Below are 18,586 nucleotides of genomic sequence, written 5' to 3'. Positions count from 1 at the left end.
AAAACCTATCAGGGCCTGCCCAATCGTCACTGGTAGGAAAAGAGGAGTTCTCCCGTGAGACTCTCCAGAGAGTTTTCACATTAGCTGATTCATAAAGAGAGAATCATTCACTCAACAAACATTCACTTGCCTACCTTGTACCAGAAACGGTGGGGCTGCTCTCACTGAAGTATATAAATATGAACATTCTAACACTCTATCTACTTACTACTGGTCAATTAAAATGTAGAAATCCAGAGTTTGCAGACTCTGCTGCTCCCGAAGGTCAGTGTGGCATATACCCAGTCCCCGAAACATGCAGTAGCAAAGCTTTCTACTTCCCCCCTCAGACAAGCCGAAGACAATGGTGACAAAACCCTACCCTCACCGGTGCCGCACCCCTTTAATGTTGCCCTGACAAAGAAAACGGCAAAGCCGGCGAATAGCTCTGAAAAGAAGGGAAAATCCCTAAGCAGGTCTCAGTGGTGTCAGATTCTCTAATGGCCCCTTAAGATGCACCCTCAAGCCTCAAAGGACCGATACTTCCAGTCAGAGTTTTCAACATTTCGTGCGGAATAAACGTTTTCCTTCTACAGCTGGAGAAACAGCTCGCTGGCTTTTGAGAGCCGAACTTCCTGCCAGACCCTGTCATGGTTCAATACTGCTGGACATCCAGAAACCCTATACATAGATTTTCTTTTGTCCTGCAGACACATGGGAAAACATTCATCCGTAACATTTGGACTGTCTTCAAGAAGCCTCCACAGCTGCTGTGAGCAGCTGTTCATTTCTGCACAGAAGAGATGACTGACATGAGATGCTGCTTCACCTTCTGGTTTCATGAGGCATATTCACCAAAAAGGGTAGTGAGCAAAGGTTATCGTGCCTTGTTCTTCTCAGAAGCATCTACTGTACAACTGAAGCAATCTGCCTGCGCTACACAGAGCTCACCGCAGAGCATCACCCAAACTGCTGAGCTGGGCTTATCTGAGCCTCTGATCAATACCTACCAGTAAGGCGAAGCTGTGTTCTGGCAGCATCCCATACTGTTGAATGAGCTTCTCCCGGGTCTCACTGGGCAGCTCAGGGAGCCGCTCCCGAATCCAGTCAATGTTGATCACTTGCTGTGGGTCTGCACCGGGAGGCAGAGACGTGGTGTCATGGAGCAGGAGGGGAGGCAGGTTGGGTTCGGGCATAAACCTAGGCAGGGAGAGGAAATGGGGTCTGACTTGGAAGTATTTGGCTTAATAGGAAAGAAAACCCCTATTATGGATACACAAGTTTTGTGTTTAGATGTCATGTTACAATTCCAAATATTTTATGGGATGCCTGGGTGGCTCAATCGGTTAAGCATCTAACTTTGGCTCAGGTCATGATCTCAAGGTCCTGGGACTGAGCCCCATGTTGGGCTCCCTGCTCAGCGGGGAGTCTGCCTGTCCCTCTCCTTCTGCCCCTCCCCCTGCTCATGCTTGCTCGCTCTGTCAAATAAGTAAATAAAATAAAATAAAAATCCAGGTATTTTCTAACGTCCCCTAATATCAATTCTGTTTCCCAGGAATGAGTCTACAAGTGTATACTCCAGGTCAAGACCACCAGACCTGCCCCTCTCCATGCTTATAAACCATGATGAATGAAAAACGCACAACACAGGGTTGATACTACACTGCGATTTATAATTGTGGATAAAGTACATATTCACAAAGACAGAAGCCGGGGAAAAACAGGACCAAATGAGAACAATTTACTTATTAGGGAGAAAAATGACATTTCCCCATTTAAAAATTCTATTTTTAGCAGTATTTGTGAAATAAATGAAAAGTCAAAGAAAAAGAAAACTATCTTTCTTGAGAAGTGGAAGAAATAAATAGATTTTGCCTAAAAAAATGTAGAAGCAGGGAGGGAAGGATGAGTAAGTGGACCACAGGGGATTTTTAGGACAGTGATACTATTCCCTGTGACACTATAACGGTAGGTGTCACGTCACTATTTGGTCAAAACCCACAGAATGTACAACATAAAGAGTGAACCCTAATGTAAACTATGGACTTTAGTTAATAACCAAGTCTTAATTTGTAACAAATGTACCACACTCTTTGTGGCATGTTTCTGGTACGTGTGTTTAGTCAGAGTTTTCAACATTTCCTGGGTAATAAATGCGAATCACATAGCAGTGCAGGATGTTATTACGGGAACCATGGTGGTGAGGCAGGGTATATGGTATACACCAAGGAGCACGTGGGAACTCTCTGCAGCACTACCACATATAACATCTTTCCCTCTACCCCATTCCAGCATCTAACATTTTTCTGTCCACTTCTACTTGTCAAAGGGCTTATGCAGAAGCAGGATAACGCAGAACAAATGGGGTGCCAAGGTGACAGATCAGACGTGCACGCAATCCATTACCTCCATGCCAAATCTGTGCTGTGAATCAGTTTGACTTGTGAGGGCAGGAGGACACCAAAGGGGGGGTTCCTGAATCCCGCCTATTAACCTGAGGGCTTGAGCCAAAGCCACTGGCGGACCTAACAGCCAAACTCCAGGCTGAGTAAGAAAGCAGCATAAACAGAGTAGGAGGTGACACCGGAGAACAAAGAAGTTCTTGGGAAGGACAGATTGAACCCAGAAGCTCACAGTGATGAAAACAATCTTGACTTTGACACACATGAGAGGGGCCCTTCAGGGGAGGTTCCCACTAAGGGTTTATGAGCTTCTTTCCCACATCACAATGCTACATTGGTTCCTCACTGACAGCAAGAGTTGAGCTTTGCAGAGGAACCAACAACTTTGTTGCTTACAACTTCAATCTTTACAATCTGCAAAACTCAATGGGGAAAAAGACAAAAGGTTCAATTTACCTTAAGCCTATTCTTATTATTTGCTTTATTTCTGGATCTCATATTAAGTCCAACTTCATATGTTTAATTGTTCAATTTTTAATTTTAATCAATTAAATAACATCACTCGAGTTAAATGTCATTAACATATGCATCTTTTTTTCCCTTTCTTCTCAAGGATCTTCAGTGTGTTACTGAATTTGTAAATGAATATAAGAATAAGAACATCCTAGGCCCCATCCTCAACTGCCACCCTCTTAGCTCAATTATAAGAACTCTCACATAGGGGTGAGTCAACAGTGTCTTCCAACAGTTGAATCCCATCAAATAAGACACCCTGAGGCTAACCAAGAAAACATTCTTTCTTTCAGTATATATATAAAATAGGAAGTCTAGGCTTTCCATCATGCAACAATATAAACAGAAAGTGGTTCCTAAAAGCTATCCAGGTCCTTACGTTACTCTGCAAGTGGATTTGAAATTTGCCCCTAACCCCAAACACATGATGGTATTTTGACAAGAGGAATAATCACCTGTAGTCTTGTTTTCCTTCTTTGTCTCTCATCGGCATGGTGCACCTACGACAGTTAAAAAGGAAAATGTTAAACCAACATGGCATGCAACATTGCCCAACATATGTGCAAAGGGGAGTTGCCCCTACCAATAAGGGACACAGGCAAATTCAGGCTCTTTGACCTTCTTTGAGAGACACTTACATAACTACATGAAAAAATATTAATGAAAGAGAAATACTCAGAATAATTTTTTAAAATAAGAGAAGAAATTGCTTCAATGTTTCCAGCTTCTAACCAGCTCAAACTCTAGTCTTCCGAGCTTCTTTCAGTCTTCTGCTAAAAGCACAAAATCCTCAAAATTCAGAGTCAGAATATTAGAGTCAAAGTTATCAAAACAAACAAAAAAGGGTACCTCCATAACCACCCCTAAGCTTTCTTTACCTTCAGTTTGAATTGGTAGAGCTTAAGTCTGATAGAATTTAAGGAAGTGAAAATTCTTGCCAAAGCTGGAAGCAACTGAAGGGCCAGACTCAGCACTTATGTCCAAGTCTGGTTCAGTTTCAACCTCTTACCAGTCCTCCAGGATATTATATCCTTGTAGCGTACAGTATTTTCCTAACTCTACTAGTGAGGAAAACATTAGTGCAGACAAGCTAAGTACCTTCTTCAAGGTCACATGGCTGTTCCGTGGCGAGCCCAGACCGGAGACCCACCCAGCTGTGTGCGAGATGCTGGTCAGTGCAAACTCACCCCAGCTTGTAGTCAAACGAGCGCGTTTCATTCAGAATTTTACGTCCATTCTCAAGTTCGTGGATTTGTCTCTCAATTTCAAAGTCTAAGAGAAACATAGTAATTTAGTATATTTTGATTCCTTTCATCCAATCAAGCAATAATTAGAAATCTTTCTCAATATTTAAGTAAAAAATAATCAAGAGAGTGGTTTATAATAATTCTTCCTTCATATGCTCTATCCTTTTCTCGTTGCCCTCATAGGACAATGATGCCGGGAAGAGCCTTTTAGGAAACTCTGCTCCTCACTTTCAGAGAAAGCTCAGGTTCACAGTGACCCAGTCCAGTTTACAGCTCTTGGCAGAAGAGGGGCTAGGACTAGTATCTAGGCCAACTAACTCCAGATCCAGGATGGCTGCCTATCACGAGTTCCAAGGGATCCAAGGATAAACTTCACGGGGTTCTGGTACCTCCTGAAATTATATACAGAATCTGTGTGTGCACATTTGTAGATTTTTTGGAGAGAGAGTCCAGAATTTTCATAGGGATCTATGACCCCAAATGATTAAGAGCCTCTGTTCTATGCCATGCTCCCTCACCACCAAACAAGGCTGACTGTGGTAAGCAAAACAGCCATAATTGTTAAGCTTCTTTCTGAAAGCAGCTTTAGCCTCCCCATTAACTCCCCACCCTAGCATGTACTACCTTCCTCATCCAAATCCAAACTCTTTTATCTGAGCTGACAAGAAGCAGCAACACTAAAATGTGTCAGTTTTTGCTCCCTGTCTCCCCAACTCCAGTGCTCTCTTTGACTGAAATCAGATGAGGACTACTAGGCATGATGTAGGGAGAAAAATGGGATGGAAAAATCACGGGCTTGGAGAATTAAGCCCACCATAGTAAATCTGTGGTTCTTCAGGTCTGAGTCAGGACACAGGCAGAATTCTGTCTTGGTGGTCTCCTTCATAAATCATTAAGAATAAATCTACTTAAAATCTTGCTGCTTGTTTTTTTAGGTTATCATCACATCTTCGAATAATGAATTCTAGAACACTTAACTACCCACAGGGTGAAGTTGAACTTTCTTCCATTTGTTCCAAGTTTCCCCTTCACAAAACTGGCCTGTAAGAGTATCCCTGACCCAAACCTTTCATGGCTTCAGAGACATGAACTGTATCTCCTTTTAGAGATAGAAGAGTCCACCCTCTTTGGTCCATCTACACATGGAAACCTTCCCTTACCCTTTCCCTTACATAAGTTATCCCCTTGATCATTTTAATGCCCTTTTCCTGAAAATCTGTAGACTCAGAGCATCTTCATTGAGGCTGATCATTGCAGGTTCACGATAAGGTTTTATACAAGACTAGAGAATCTTTTCTGCATTGTTTCCAGTACTTTTCTCAACAAGACCCAGGACTCTACTAAACACACACCAACGCATTCAGCTGTCTTGTGCTCTGTGCATCCTTGAAGGGATGCACTTGAAACTCTATCCTTTCCCTACATTCTCTCTTGCTCTCTAGATACTTTTGATTTTAAAGAATATATTTAGTCTTCTGAGATGTCTTCACAGTCAGCAACCTCTATGGGACTGCCTGGATGTTTATCTTGCTCAACTGTTCTACTTTAATTATTATATATTTGTCAGCACATAAATACCCACAGCATGTACTCCAATAAGACCCAAACTCAATTACATAGGCCCATGGACTCTATTAGTAAATATAGTAAAAAGCAGAAAAACATAATGACCAATTAAGTCAAACTATGGCCAATCTACAATGAATAAATATGACTTTATAAAGTTCATGCTGGTCGGAAAGATGTGGTAAATGGAAAAACAGAGCTATAGCATATTGCAGATCCTCCCATAAAGAGGTGGAGTCTATTTCTCCTCCCCTTGCATCTGCTTTGAATCGAATGTGTTGGGAGAGACACTGTATGAGTTCTAGAGCTTGGGACTCAAGAAGCCTTGAGGTCTCTGCCTTCATCCCCCTGGAAGGGCCCGTTGCCAAACAAGAAGGTCCAGGCTAGGCAAGCAAATGAAGAAAGACGACGTGGAAAGAGAATCCTAGCAAACCCCCAGCACCAAGGCCTCAATGTGTGAGGTCATCTTGCACATGAATGAGCTGAGGCAGGATCTAATCCGTAGAACTGCAAAAGCTGAAATGGTTATCATATAAGCCACTAAGGTTTGGGGTGGCTTGTTACAAAGCAATAGGTAACTGATACAAAAAAGAACATTAAATGTAAGCTGACATTCACCTATTGCTTTGGCCAAGAACCTGGCACTATTGAGATTCTTCACTTCAGTTCGAACACCCAAAGGCTCTCCAGGATGATGCACAGATATATTGGCATCCACTCTCAACTGGCCCTCTGGAAGGAGAGAAAAAAGACAATTCTTTAGAAATTCTTTGAGGCAACATAGTCTTTTTTTTTTTTTTAAGATTTTATTTATTTATTTGACAGAGACACAGCGAGAGAGGGAATACAAGCAGGGGGAGTGGAGAGGGGGAAGCAGGCTTCCTGCCGAGCAGGGAACCCTACCCAGGGCTCGATCCCAGGACTCTGGGATCATGACCCAAGCCGAAGGCAGACAACTAACGACTGAGCCACCCAGGCGCCCCGCAATATAGTCTTTTTAAGTCTCTAGGCAAGCAATATCGAATTCCATTTGCTGTTTACCCAGTTACAGCAACCCAACTTTCGAGAAGGTATGGTTGGTCCTGAAGCACATGGCTGGTACTCTGTCCACTTATGAGAATTACAGTCCTAAGGCATCTGAGGTGTGAGTATATGTGTGTGTGTACATATTTGTGTGCACTTGTGCACATGAGGGAGAGAGGAGAAATTCTGTATATACCAGCTGGGAAATCTAATTTCTTTTGTGCCAAATAAGAAAAACAACACTGTTAAAATGGAGAATTACTCTGCAGTTTTATCCTGAGTTTTTATTCACTGTCAGAGCCGGGTTGGGGGGAAGGCAGCAGAAATGATGATCTGAGAGATGCCTGGGTGCCTTCGGCTCAGGTCATGATCTGGGGTCCTGGAATTGAGTCCCGCATTGGGCTCCTTGCTGAGCGGGGAGCCTGCTTCTCCCTCTGCCTGCCGCTCCCCCTGCTTGTGCTCTAACAAATAAATAAAATCTTTTTAAAAAAATTAGAAAGAAAAAGAAAAAGAAATGATCATCTGATAACCCTACACAGCTTTCAAATGGAATGTGGATTTCCAACTGTGATTCTAGAAGATCCATGAGAGTCCTTGAGAATTTATAACTCAAGGGCAAGAGCCAGAAACCGGGTTTGTCCCCTCCTCCTTCCTCTGGGTACTATAATAATCTCTTCTTTCAACAAACAGGACTCTGAATCCTTCCTGATTGCTGTAAGAATTTGCCACAGCAGACAGTGCTGTTATGAAGGGGTGAGTCTGTGCAAGAACGCAGAGGGGGCCGCCCCCATCCTGGGAGGACCTTCTCTGACCCAGAAAACCCCTTTAGATTAGGAACAGTAACCCCTAAGGAGGCAGGTGGTTTGTGAAGAGGACTAAGAGGCTCTGCAGAGAGATGCAAAATCCTTTAAAAAATCACATTTTACACCCTACAAAGTAAAGCTCAAGTTCTCTGTTCTCTAATTTCATTTACAATGTCTAAAACAGAACAGAATGACAAGACAAAATGCTGGACTTTTATTTTCCTAGGCGGGTTTTTACATTTAAAAAGAACCTGCCAAACCTGAAGATTCTGATGGGCTGAATAAAAATTCATTTTCCAAGATTCCACAGCAAAAGCCTCTTAAAATAATGAAATAGGGTAAATAAATTCCATGCCAAGAAACTCCACGGTCCTGGTCTCTGCTGCTCCACATCCAAATGCTGAGCTGTGGGGCTCGGCCTCCTCCAAGCTTCAGACTGCCGGCTGCCCACTGCCCTACTGTCTCCACTTGCTCCCTCAGAACAAAGGATGAGCTCCCCCACTCTGCGGTCCCAACTGCCGCCCATGCTGGCCATCAGGGCAAAGGTGCTTGCAGCTCAGAACGTACTCTATGTCTCCAGCACGGACGTCTCAACAGTCTGGACAATTTGTGCTTCCTTGAATCCAGGAAGTCCCAACTATTCCTGACATCATTAGATTCTTAGTCCAGGAAACCTGAAGTCATTTTCCCTGTCTCTGTTTTCTTTTCCCTCTATATCCAAACTGACAACTCGATCCTGCCGGTTCTCTTCCAGTACCCCTCATATCTGTCCCTTCCTCTCTACATCCACAGCCACCACCATCGCTGGAGGACTTGGAACTTCAGACGAGGTTACAGAACTGCGTCCTGACTTTTAGTACAGCAATCCCCCTTGTCCAGCTAGCCACTACGTGGCTGTGACTTCCATCCTGCTACAAGGTGGTTTCCATCATTCTCTTTGCTTGCTTAAGTGCAGGGCCACTCCCACTGGGCCATCTCGTCTCCTCTGCCTGGTATTGAGGAGCCCTCATCCACTCTTGGCTGACATGACCCACAATTTCCCCCTACTCATTCGTGAGAAAGCTTTCCTCCAACTGCGGGAGCTTTCTGCATACAAGTCCTTGCCCGGTCCGCTGGCTCCTGCACGTCCTCGTCATCAGTACTACTGTCCCTCTTCAGCCTTTGCTCATCCTTCGGGGTCCCACTTCAGTGTTACCACCTTCTCCTCCTAGAAGCTCTTAATCAATAAGCCCATCTCCATTGGTGGCTCCTCCGAACTCTGAGGATGGACACAGTCAATACCACAGAATTTAGCACATGACTACAGTCTATTTTGAATTAATCTTATCTTTAAGACCAGAATGGAAGGCTTTGGAGGGCTGCACCCAGATTTCAAACCCTCACCCACCTTTCCGCCCAAGAGCATCATTCTTTCAGCTACCTCCTCTCTCCCACACCCTTTATTAACCTCGCTTTCTCTGCAGTACTTCCGGTAGAGACACATAAAAAAGTATCTCTTGTGAAAAACAACAACAAACCAAAACCCCAAACCCTAGTCCCTTGAACCCCATTCTCCCTGCATCAGTTACTAAGCTACTTTCCAGCAAATCCTCTCGAACACGTTTTGTTTGCTTGCAGCACAGCTTGTCTCTGCTATCTCACCTTGTGTTTCAGCTGGGCTTCCGTCCCCGCCTCTCTGAAAATGCCTCCTCAAAGTCACCAGCGACCTCCCGGCTGCCAAATGCAATGGACACAGGACTTGTTCTGTCTTCACCTTCCTGGACACCCCCAGCAGTGTGCAATATCCCAACTAATCCTTCCTTCTTCAACTCTCCTCCTCTCCCGGGTGCTGTGACCTTCTGTGCTCTTGGTCTCCCTCCTACCTCCCTGGACACTCTACTTCCATTTTGTTTGCTGGTGTTTGCTTTCCCATCCAATTCAGGACCCTCTTCTTGCACTCTCTCTGTAGGGGTATGTGGCTTTAAATACCAGCAATGTGCTGATAATGCCTCAATTTCTCTCTTCTGCCCAGACCTCTACTCTGAGCTCCACACTTACCTCCAATGTCTACTTGATACCTCCACTTGGAGGTCTCACAGACATTTCACTTTCCAGAACTACATCCTGATTTCCCCTCCACAAAGCCACTCTTGTCTTCATCTTCCCAGTTTCAGTCCACAGCACCACCCAGCTCCTCAAGCTTCTTTGAAGACATCCTTGATTTCTTCCTGCCCCTTGATTTCCACACCAGCCTGTTAGCAAATCCTGTTATTTCTAAAATCCACCTTGAATCTACTCAGCTTGATCTCTCCATCTTTACTGACACCGCCCTGTCCACAACAGCATCACCTTTCACCTGGACTATTGTAAAAGCTTCTTAGCTGGTCTCTTTGCTTCTCCTCTTACTCATCTGAAATCCACTTTCCACGGAGCACCCCAGAGTGGTTTTCTAAAACATTAATCAGACTGTGTCATTGCCTTGCTTGAAAGCCCTTCAGTGACTTCCCACTGCATTTGGGATGAAATTCAAACTTCTTACCATTATTGGTAATCTATCCTTTGCCTACATTTTTCAGTCTTACTTGATGCCATAACCCCCTGCCTGTTATGCTTTCCCTCCAGTGGCCTTCTGTTACCTATGTTACCTCAGAGCATATTCTAACCTTTTCCTCATCTCAGAGACTTTGCCTTAGCTGTTCCCTGGAATGCTGACCCTTACTTCTATGCTGGTTGGAGCCTGGAGTCATTCTTCAGGTCTCAAATAAACGTCACCTCCTCTGACAGGCCCTCCTCACTCTCCAACATTATTCTTTATCACGGCATCCTATTTATTTCCTTAGAGCACGTACCACTATAATGATTTTATTTATTAATGTATTTATCTCCCTCATGGATATAAGCTCCAAGTGGCAGGAACAATAATGTCTTTTTCACTGCTATATTTAGAATCTAGAGCTGGGTCTGGCACAGAGTAACTGTTCAATAAATTAATACCTTGTTGAACAAGCCAAAACTCTGGTATTTTCCTGAGCAGCGAGTAAGCAGATTGGTTACTGTCTCACAAAAGGTTCCTGATAAGTTTTAAAGTTCTGTCTGAATAGGATTAATCTACAGCTGGAATCATGTGAAAGGCCCATTTAGCTTAAAGGAAAACTTCCAAAGTATGCTGAGCTCTGCTCAACCAAATCTCAATTCTTGGGAAACAACTTTTTTTTGAACTCAGGGAACCCTGAATTGGACCTCACCTGCTTTTAAAAATGAAACCATCTTTCACGATTTAGAATTTTAACTTGGATAAGGAATAAAAGCATGAATTTCAGTCTCTCCCAGAGAAGGCCATACATACTACATAAATGTCTGAGAGGAACCATTTAGTATCCTGCAGTGTTGAAAGAGTCCACTAGCCTGGATTCAAATACAGTATCAAACATTCACAAAAGACATTCTATCCAGTGAAGACAAAATACCTTTTAAACAAATTAAGTTAAATTGCTTCAAGTGCACAAAAGCCTTACCAGTCAGGTTTACTTCAATGCATTCTGCAACACTGAGGGAGGGCCTTCATTCACACATCACCAGAATGTTATCAAGCTCAATTTCTACCCTCCAGAAGCAGAGATTTGTAACAGCAAAACTAAAAAACTATATCACTGAGCATAGTGATATGGTGCAGTTACATATTTTTTTTTCTAAAACACATTCACACATCAGAAATATAACATCAGGACAGAAAACTGTTTCTGTAAACAGCAGGGGCCTGAGGATTTAGAGAGGTCTGTTAAGCCATCTCATTCTGATCACTGGATGCTCTCCAGGACTTAAATAACAAGTGTGTACACACACACACACACACACACACAGTTTATTGAACGTATTTCACAAAGCTTATTTACCCAAAATGAGTAGAGGTTCTGTAAAAGTAATACTATTTATTATTGCTAATAAAAGCACAAACATTTACTGAGTACAGGCTACTTGTCAGGGCCTGTGATAAGTTTTATATACTTTATCACATTCATTCCCTATGATACAGCTTTAGACAAAGCCACTTTTAGACATCCTTTAGGCATTTCAAACTTAACATATCCAAAATGGAATTCCAGATTTTCTCGCACAAAGCCATTCCTCTCCCAGTCTTCCCTGTCTCAGTACCTACTGACACCACACCCAGATGTCCCAACTCTGACAACTTGGATGATTTCCTTTCCTCTTCTTTTTCTTCCTTTCCCCTTCCATATATGGTTATTTGGGGACTCAGTATATAAATGTGGGAAGTGAAGCTCAGAGAAATCAAAATCCCTTGCCCAGGTTCTTTAGAGCTAGAAGAGGTGGGACAGGGTCCCAGCCCAGTTCTGTGACCTCAGTGTCCTCAGCACCCACACTCTGCCACCCTTCTTCCCTAAACTGTCATCTATGGAGGCTGTGACACTGTCGTGGCTGCCACTAGAAACAGTGCGATGCAGGGCTTACAAAAAGGGCTCCTGGACTCAGACACACCCGGGCTCAAATCCTAGCTCAGTCACTTCTTGTAAGCCTTGGAGAAACAAGGCAATCTCTCTAAATCTCAGCTTCTTCACCTGGACAACAGGCATAATACCACCTATCTCCCAGGAATAATGTAAGGTTTAAACGAGATGATAAATAATTTTTTAAAAATGCCTAGTGAGGGGCGCCTGGGTGGCTCAGTCGGTTAAGCATCTGACTTCAGCTTAGGTCATGATCTCAGGATCCTGGGATCCAGCCCAGTGTCAGGCTCCCTGCTCTGCGGGGAATCTGCTTGTCTCCCTCTCTTTCCGCCCCTCCCGTACCTCTCTCTCTCAAATAAATAAATCTTAAAAAAAAAAAAATGCTTAGTGAACTGATGAGCACATGCTAAGTGTTCCAAGTGGCAGACATCACCACTGAAACATTTAGAATGTTTACTTCAGTACACATTCAACTCAACAGATGGCTCTGAGGATCTCAACAGTGGCATATGTCCACTGAGCAGGAAGACTTCTGGAGGCCAGGCTGAACTGATCCATGCTCATTAGCAAAACTATCAGGAACTCACTCAATCACAGGCCCAGAGCAATTTCAACTTTATTCCAAAAGCACCCTGGGGCGGGGGAGTGGGGGGTGGGGTGGGGTCCACTGGTCCTAGGGCGGTCCTCAGTTCTCAGGCTACAGTCTCCGATGCTGCACGGTGGTCCTATGGTGGTGGGGCAGAAGCACAAGGCAAGTGGTTGGGGCTGCTGAAATGCTAAGAGCACAAAAAGCTGGACCCCTGCAGCCTCCAGGCAGACCTTCCCTCCCCACAGTACTTTAGAAACACCCCAGCCACTCTGCTGCTGTGCTAGGGGCAAAGCTGTTGGGAGTTGTATTTAAAAGCAGCAAAAAAGTGTCACGACAAATGAGATTTAATGAACCCTCTCAGTGGTCACTGGCTGATGAGTTCTTGCCGTTATGGTTTATCTCGTGGCAAGGCCCCAGATGGAACGATTTCTCAGCTAACAGGTGGCCTGTTTATTATTCCATAGGTTTGCTAGGAATCACAGGTATTTGGAGAGAGAATGGAAGAATAAAAACTTTCTTTAAAGCAATAGGGAACCAACACTTAGGGCATAAATGGGTAACCACCCAGCCTGCCCATATCTGACTTATGTTCTTGGGTAAAAACGCACCATGAGCCATAAATCTGACACAAAGAGTTCTCTTACTCCACAACACAGCTGCACTTCCATAGAGCAAACTTGGAGGCAGCCAACTTCTACGCCACTCACACTGTGTGGCTGTGTTCTTCCAGTCTTTAGCTTAAAGAAGATAGCAAATAGGCAAGTTCTGTCTCCAAGTTCAACTTGTACCACGGCTTTGACGTTACAGTTTGTGGCTTGTAACATGTCCTACGTGACAGATGTGGCATTACAACTTCAGAAGTCCTTTTGTAACACACAAGGATATTGTGTGACATAAAAAGGCTGGTAAACAGGCTTATAAACCAACAGCAAGATGAATCATCACCCTCAATGGTATTTCCTGGCATCCACTGTGACCACTTTACGATGGTTAATTTTATGGGTCAACCTGACAGGGTCATAAGGTGCCCAGGTATTTGGTTAAACAGTACTCTGGGTGTGTCTGTAGGGGTATTTCTGGATGAAATCAACATTTGAATAGGCAGACTGAGGAAAGCAGACTGCCTCTGTCATTGTGGGCGGGCCTCATTCAGTCCGCTGAAGTCCTGAACAGAACAAAAGTGAGAGTGGGGGGGAGGGCGCGGAATTTGCTCTCTCTGCCTGCCTGTCCTTGAGCTAGGATACTGGTCTTCTCCTCAGGCCAGACTGGATTGCACCACTGGCTCTCCTGATTCTCAGGCCTTCAGACTTGGGCTGGAACTATACTCTCGGCTCTCCTGGAGCTTGCCCTCTTGCAGCCTCCTCACTACAGACCATGGGATTCTCAGCCTCCACGATCACATCAGCCAATTCCTTGGAATAAATCTCTTTAAATATAAACATACATACATACATAAACATACACACATATACACATTCTATTGGTTCTGTTTCTCTGGAGTATTCTAATACACCACTGTACTGAGCTATGAATTAACAATTGCCATTTGCAGAATCTGTATCTTTTCTCCACTCCTGCCCTTCTCAACTCAAGGAATGCTCTGTGAGTGGCAAGAGTTTTTTTTAAAAGCCCCTCGTGGGGCACCTGGATGGCTCAGTCGGTTAAGCACCTGCCTTCGGCTCAGGTCATGATCCCGGGGTCCTGGGATTGAGTCCCGAATCCGGCTCGCTACTCAGCGGGGAGTCTGCTTCGCCCCCTCCCTCTGCTGCTCCCCCTGCTTGCTTTCTCTCACTTTCTCTCCTGCTCTCTGTCAAATAAATAAACAAAAAAAATAAACAAAATCTTAAAAAAAAATAAGCCCTTGGGAACAGAAAACATGGGGTAATCATGGGAGAGGCTAGCTTTCAGGGACTTTACGGTGGGCGATGGAGTGCTAGGAAGGGGCCATAAGAGTGAGCCATTAAGACACTGAGTTTGACCAAAACTTGTATTCTTTATTTCCAATTTGCAAACACTTAAAATGTATACTTTGCTTGTTCTCAATGGCACAAGTTTTTCTTTTGTTTGATTTCCTACTACATTTCTAACGAACTGAAGATATTATCTCAAAGTTAAAGTTTTGTGAAATCATAACCTTGCCTTTTACTTGATATAACTTGGCTTCAGCTGTAGCTGGATGAAAATTCTACAAAATAAGAAAGAGACCTGAAGAAAAAGCATCAAGTAGCAACTAAGTGCTACCTACACAGAAACTCAGAGCTATTAAATAAAGTGTCTTCTGAGAAAGATGAAACCGTTCAAGCACATTATTTTACTTATCCTCATTTTGGTGCAAAACAACATTTGGATATAAGAAGCCAGAAGAAAACATCTGGTCCTTCGACTGTTAAAAAAAAAAAAAAAAAAAGAAAGAAAGAAAAGAAAAGAAAAGAAAGAATGAAAGAAACATACAACAGGCCCAAAGCAGAGTCACTGGCCCCCACTACAGCAAACCAAACCTTCACTGCAGTTTCAGCCTCTCCCAGGAGGGTGACATTTATCCAGTCGACCTGGAAGTTCCTGATCAACACTAGTGAGGTAATCTGCATGACAGACCCCCACCCTCCTCCCAAAGAAAGGTCCCACCCTCCTCCCAAAGAAAGGTGAACAATCTTGCCTAGAACAATCCACTCTCTGCTAGAAAACGACCCCTTCTCTCTATAAAAGCCTACCATTTTGTCCAGCTCCTTAGAGCTCCTTTCTATTTGCTAGATGGGATGCTGCCTGATTCATGAATCTTTAAATAAAGCCAGTCTGATCTCCAAATTTACTCAGCTGAATTTTTTTAACAACTCCTAATCTCATATTCCTGGGCTCAGTGCCTCTGCACTGTTGTTAGTGTGTTTAGTTTTGACTGGGGGTTCATTAAAGAATCCAAGGAAAACTCTGAGGAAAAAACCCCCAGAGGCCTAAAGGCTGACAAAAGCCTATAAACAACCCCAGTGTAGCTGATGCAGAGAACAAAAGTCCAGCGAGAAGAGATGTGGGAGGCGGAAAGAGAAGGTAAAGGATGAGGGACACAGCCTCTGCGGCTTCTACCTGCCATATTTGCCTGGCTGGTCCCCAGGGCTTGAAGTATCAGCTGCAGCTCCCTGACGGCTGATGCTGCCTCTTCTCCACAGGACATGTCGGGCTCCAGCACCACTTCCAGAAGGCCAACTCCTACCAAAGACAGGCAGAGTCAGCCAGACTGCAGCTCTCCAATCTGACCCGCAGATAAATTTGGCTGAGGTCTCAGGAAGAACCTGCATCACTGATGGGCTCTCTCTACATGGCTTCTAGCTTTTCGATTATTTCTGCTCCCCCTCACATTTTGACTTTTAACTTTGGTTCTTTCAACGTCTGCCCGAGATCTCAAGCTGCTGGGTCCATGACTAGGCGGCTATGTTCATCACACTTTACGGGTGGGTTGTTAGCAAGCCCGATGGGGATCCCGGTTCAGGCTGTGTTCGCTAGTCAGCTGTGCCAATACCAACGCTGATATCTGATCTGGCTCTATCAAACTCTTGGGCCTGTTTCCTCAACTGGCTTGGGAGAACTCTAGAGGGGAAGAGAGGTGGCCGGAAGGAAAGGTAAGAGACAATCCCCTGGCCTACCTGCCCTGTTCAAATCGATGAGCGTCTGAGACCGCGGCTCATCATGGAGGCTTTTGCCACTGTCTTGCTCCAGCTGGATCTGCTTGATCCTCACGGTCTTGGTGCTCACCTGACTTGGCTTCTTCCCCACACAGACACTGTACGCTAAGCTGCCATTCACAGCAATCGGGAGTCTTTGCTGGGTAATTTGGTAGCCTGCCTGCACACAACATGCGTTACGTTACACAGTCACCAGGCCATAAACAGAAGCTGGAATCCAGTTTACTATTTCTTTTTCTGTCACAAAACTATAGGCTTACTTAAAAACACAAGAGAAAAGGAAAAAGAGAAGAAAATTAGTTTATGCACTGTAGTCATAATTTAGCCTGGCCTCGTCTGGCTTCTCCCACCCCCTCCCTTACCTTCCCTGCACCTCCCCAACCCCCAATAAGGATGCAACAAACATCACGAACCCCATCTTCCCTACCAAATTGCCATTTGGGGGAATAACAAAAATCTCACTGTCAGAGGCCTCTAAGAGAAGACTTTATTGTCTCCACTTAGCTCATTAGCCTAAACCCTGCCTCTGATCACTGGCCTCTTGACAGACCCTCCGTATTAGGAAGTGCTGGCTAAGCATTCTGCCACCCACGCGCAGCACGGCAGACAGCAGTCGCTAGTGCACGGAGCTTGTTTTGTTCCTGCTCTTTAAGCTAGCCAGTCATGCCGGCTGCCCTCCCTGCCCCGACAACTTCCCGTTTCTCGCTAGAAAATGCTCCGACACTTGCACTCAGCTAACAGAAAACACCAAGTACTAAAGTACTGACGGATGCTACAAGGGCTCCCCACCTCCTTCTGAGTAGAGGAGGAATGACTCGAGTGCCCACAGGCATCAACACCCAGTGAAGAGATGGGAGGGCAATACGGAGAACGGAAGGGCAGAGAGGCAGTGCCTGTGGGCTCCCAGATACCGTGCTGAGTTCTTTACACCGTCAAATCCTCAGGACAACTCTATGAGGGAGATGCGGGGCACGGAAGGGGTTAAGGGCCACAGGGATAGTAGGTATCCATGCCAGGATCTGAACATGTAAGGTCTGGCTCCAGAGACTATGCTCTTAGCCACCAGGCCAGCATTTTCCAAGCTTCCCCTGCAGGAGAATCATCTGGTAGGCTGCACCTGAAGAGTTTCTGATTCTGCAGGTCTGGGGCAGTACCCGAGATTTAGATTTCTAACCAGTTCCCAGGAGATGCTGATCCGAGGGGCGCGGGGGACCACACTTTGAGAACCACCGCGTTAGGCCAACTCATTCTCTGTGATGAAATAGCAAGTCTCAATCTGTAAAAATTAAACTCTGAATCGGGTTGCTGAACGATATTCAGGATGCTCAGTTATATCTCAATTTGAATAAACTGTTTACTCAGATAAACAAATACTTTTTTAAGTCTAAGTGTGTTCCATGTAAGATTTGGCAACACTAACTCTGGTTATCTGAGCCACCTGAGCCAGAGATAGCAGAAAGCCACTGAGAATGAAAACATCTCATTTTAGTCGCATAATGCTAAGTCTCCCACCTTCACCAAACGGATTATCACTCTTAAAGGATGGAAAAAACGCAGCTTCATTCCCTTCATCCTACCAAGCAACAGAATTTGCTAGGGGCTGGCAGCCAGGGGGAAAAAGCGGCAGCAAGCAATTGGAGAAATAACGTTCCAGCTGCATTTTTTATTTAATTCTCCTTCCATCCTCATCCACTAAAGACCAGCTCACCCTCATCTTCAGTTCAAGGAAAATAACATGAAGCAGTATCACCACTATCATTTTTCTAGATCTGAAGAAAGGGTGTGCTTACTATTAGAGGCTCAGATCAAATGAAGAAACTTTATAATTTTAAGGAAAAAAACAGGTTAATATTGGGTTTGCTACCAATTTACAGCCAATTACTGTTGTTAGTCGAGGCTTCTGGTTCATGTTTCTGCTTCCTATTGTCCACTTACTTGCTCCTTGTGAGATGACAGAAATGTCCCTAGAGGGGACAGTCCTATTATTGGTAACTTCAACTTAAAAGAGGGAAGCTATCACTCTGTCTACAGAGCTGTCGTCTGCATTTACTGTTGCATCGGCCGTGGAGTTAGATTTGACCTCACAGGCAATTAGCACCGAACACCATGGCCGGCCTGAGCCTGAGAACACTGCCTTTTGCTCCCTGTTCAATTATGAGGGAGCCAGCAGAAGCATGAGGCTAAGCAAGGAGTCGGCAATCAGGACAACCGCATCCAATCTAGTAAACATCGGGGGGCACCTGCCTTCATCAGGGCCAGGCAGAACCTCCCGCTGACACGGACAGAGCTCTGACTGGAAACACAAGAGTCATAGCCCCCCCCCCCCCCCCCCCCCCCCCCCCCCC

The 18,586-nt window shown here is 44.7% G+C and overlaps 1 protein-coding gene across 1 annotated transcript in view; it reads right to left on the bottom strand.

Annotated features, from left to right (window-relative positions):
• The window catches only part of GATB (glutamyl-tRNA amidotransferase subunit B), a 91,760-nt gene that overhangs the window by 35,533 nt on the left and 37,641 nt on the right, over positions 1 to 18,586 (bottom strand). Inside the window, exons 4-9 of the mRNA XM_035022908.1 lie at positions 16,203 to 16,401; positions 15,646 to 15,768; positions 6,326 to 6,439; positions 4,082 to 4,166; positions 3,350 to 3,394; positions 990 to 1,179 (exon numbers count right to left, since the gene is read on the bottom strand). Coding sequence (XP_034878799.1) covers positions 990 to 1,179; positions 3,350 to 3,394; positions 4,082 to 4,166; positions 6,326 to 6,439; positions 15,646 to 15,768; positions 16,203 to 16,401 — 756 coding nt within the window. The remainder of the gene's footprint in view (positions 1 to 989; positions 1,180 to 3,349; positions 3,395 to 4,081; positions 4,167 to 6,325; positions 6,440 to 15,645; positions 15,769 to 16,202; positions 16,402 to 18,586) is intronic.

This window comes from Mirounga leonina, unplaced genomic scaffold (assembly GCF_011800145.1).
Source record: "Mirounga leonina isolate KUSES-001 unplaced genomic scaffold, KU_Mleo_1.0 Mir_176, whole genome shotgun sequence".
NCBI lineage: Eukaryota > Metazoa > Chordata > Mammalia > Carnivora > Phocidae > Mirounga > Mirounga leonina.
Note: the sequence above shows the minus strand (reverse complement) of the source record. Positions and strands in the feature narration are given on the sequence as shown.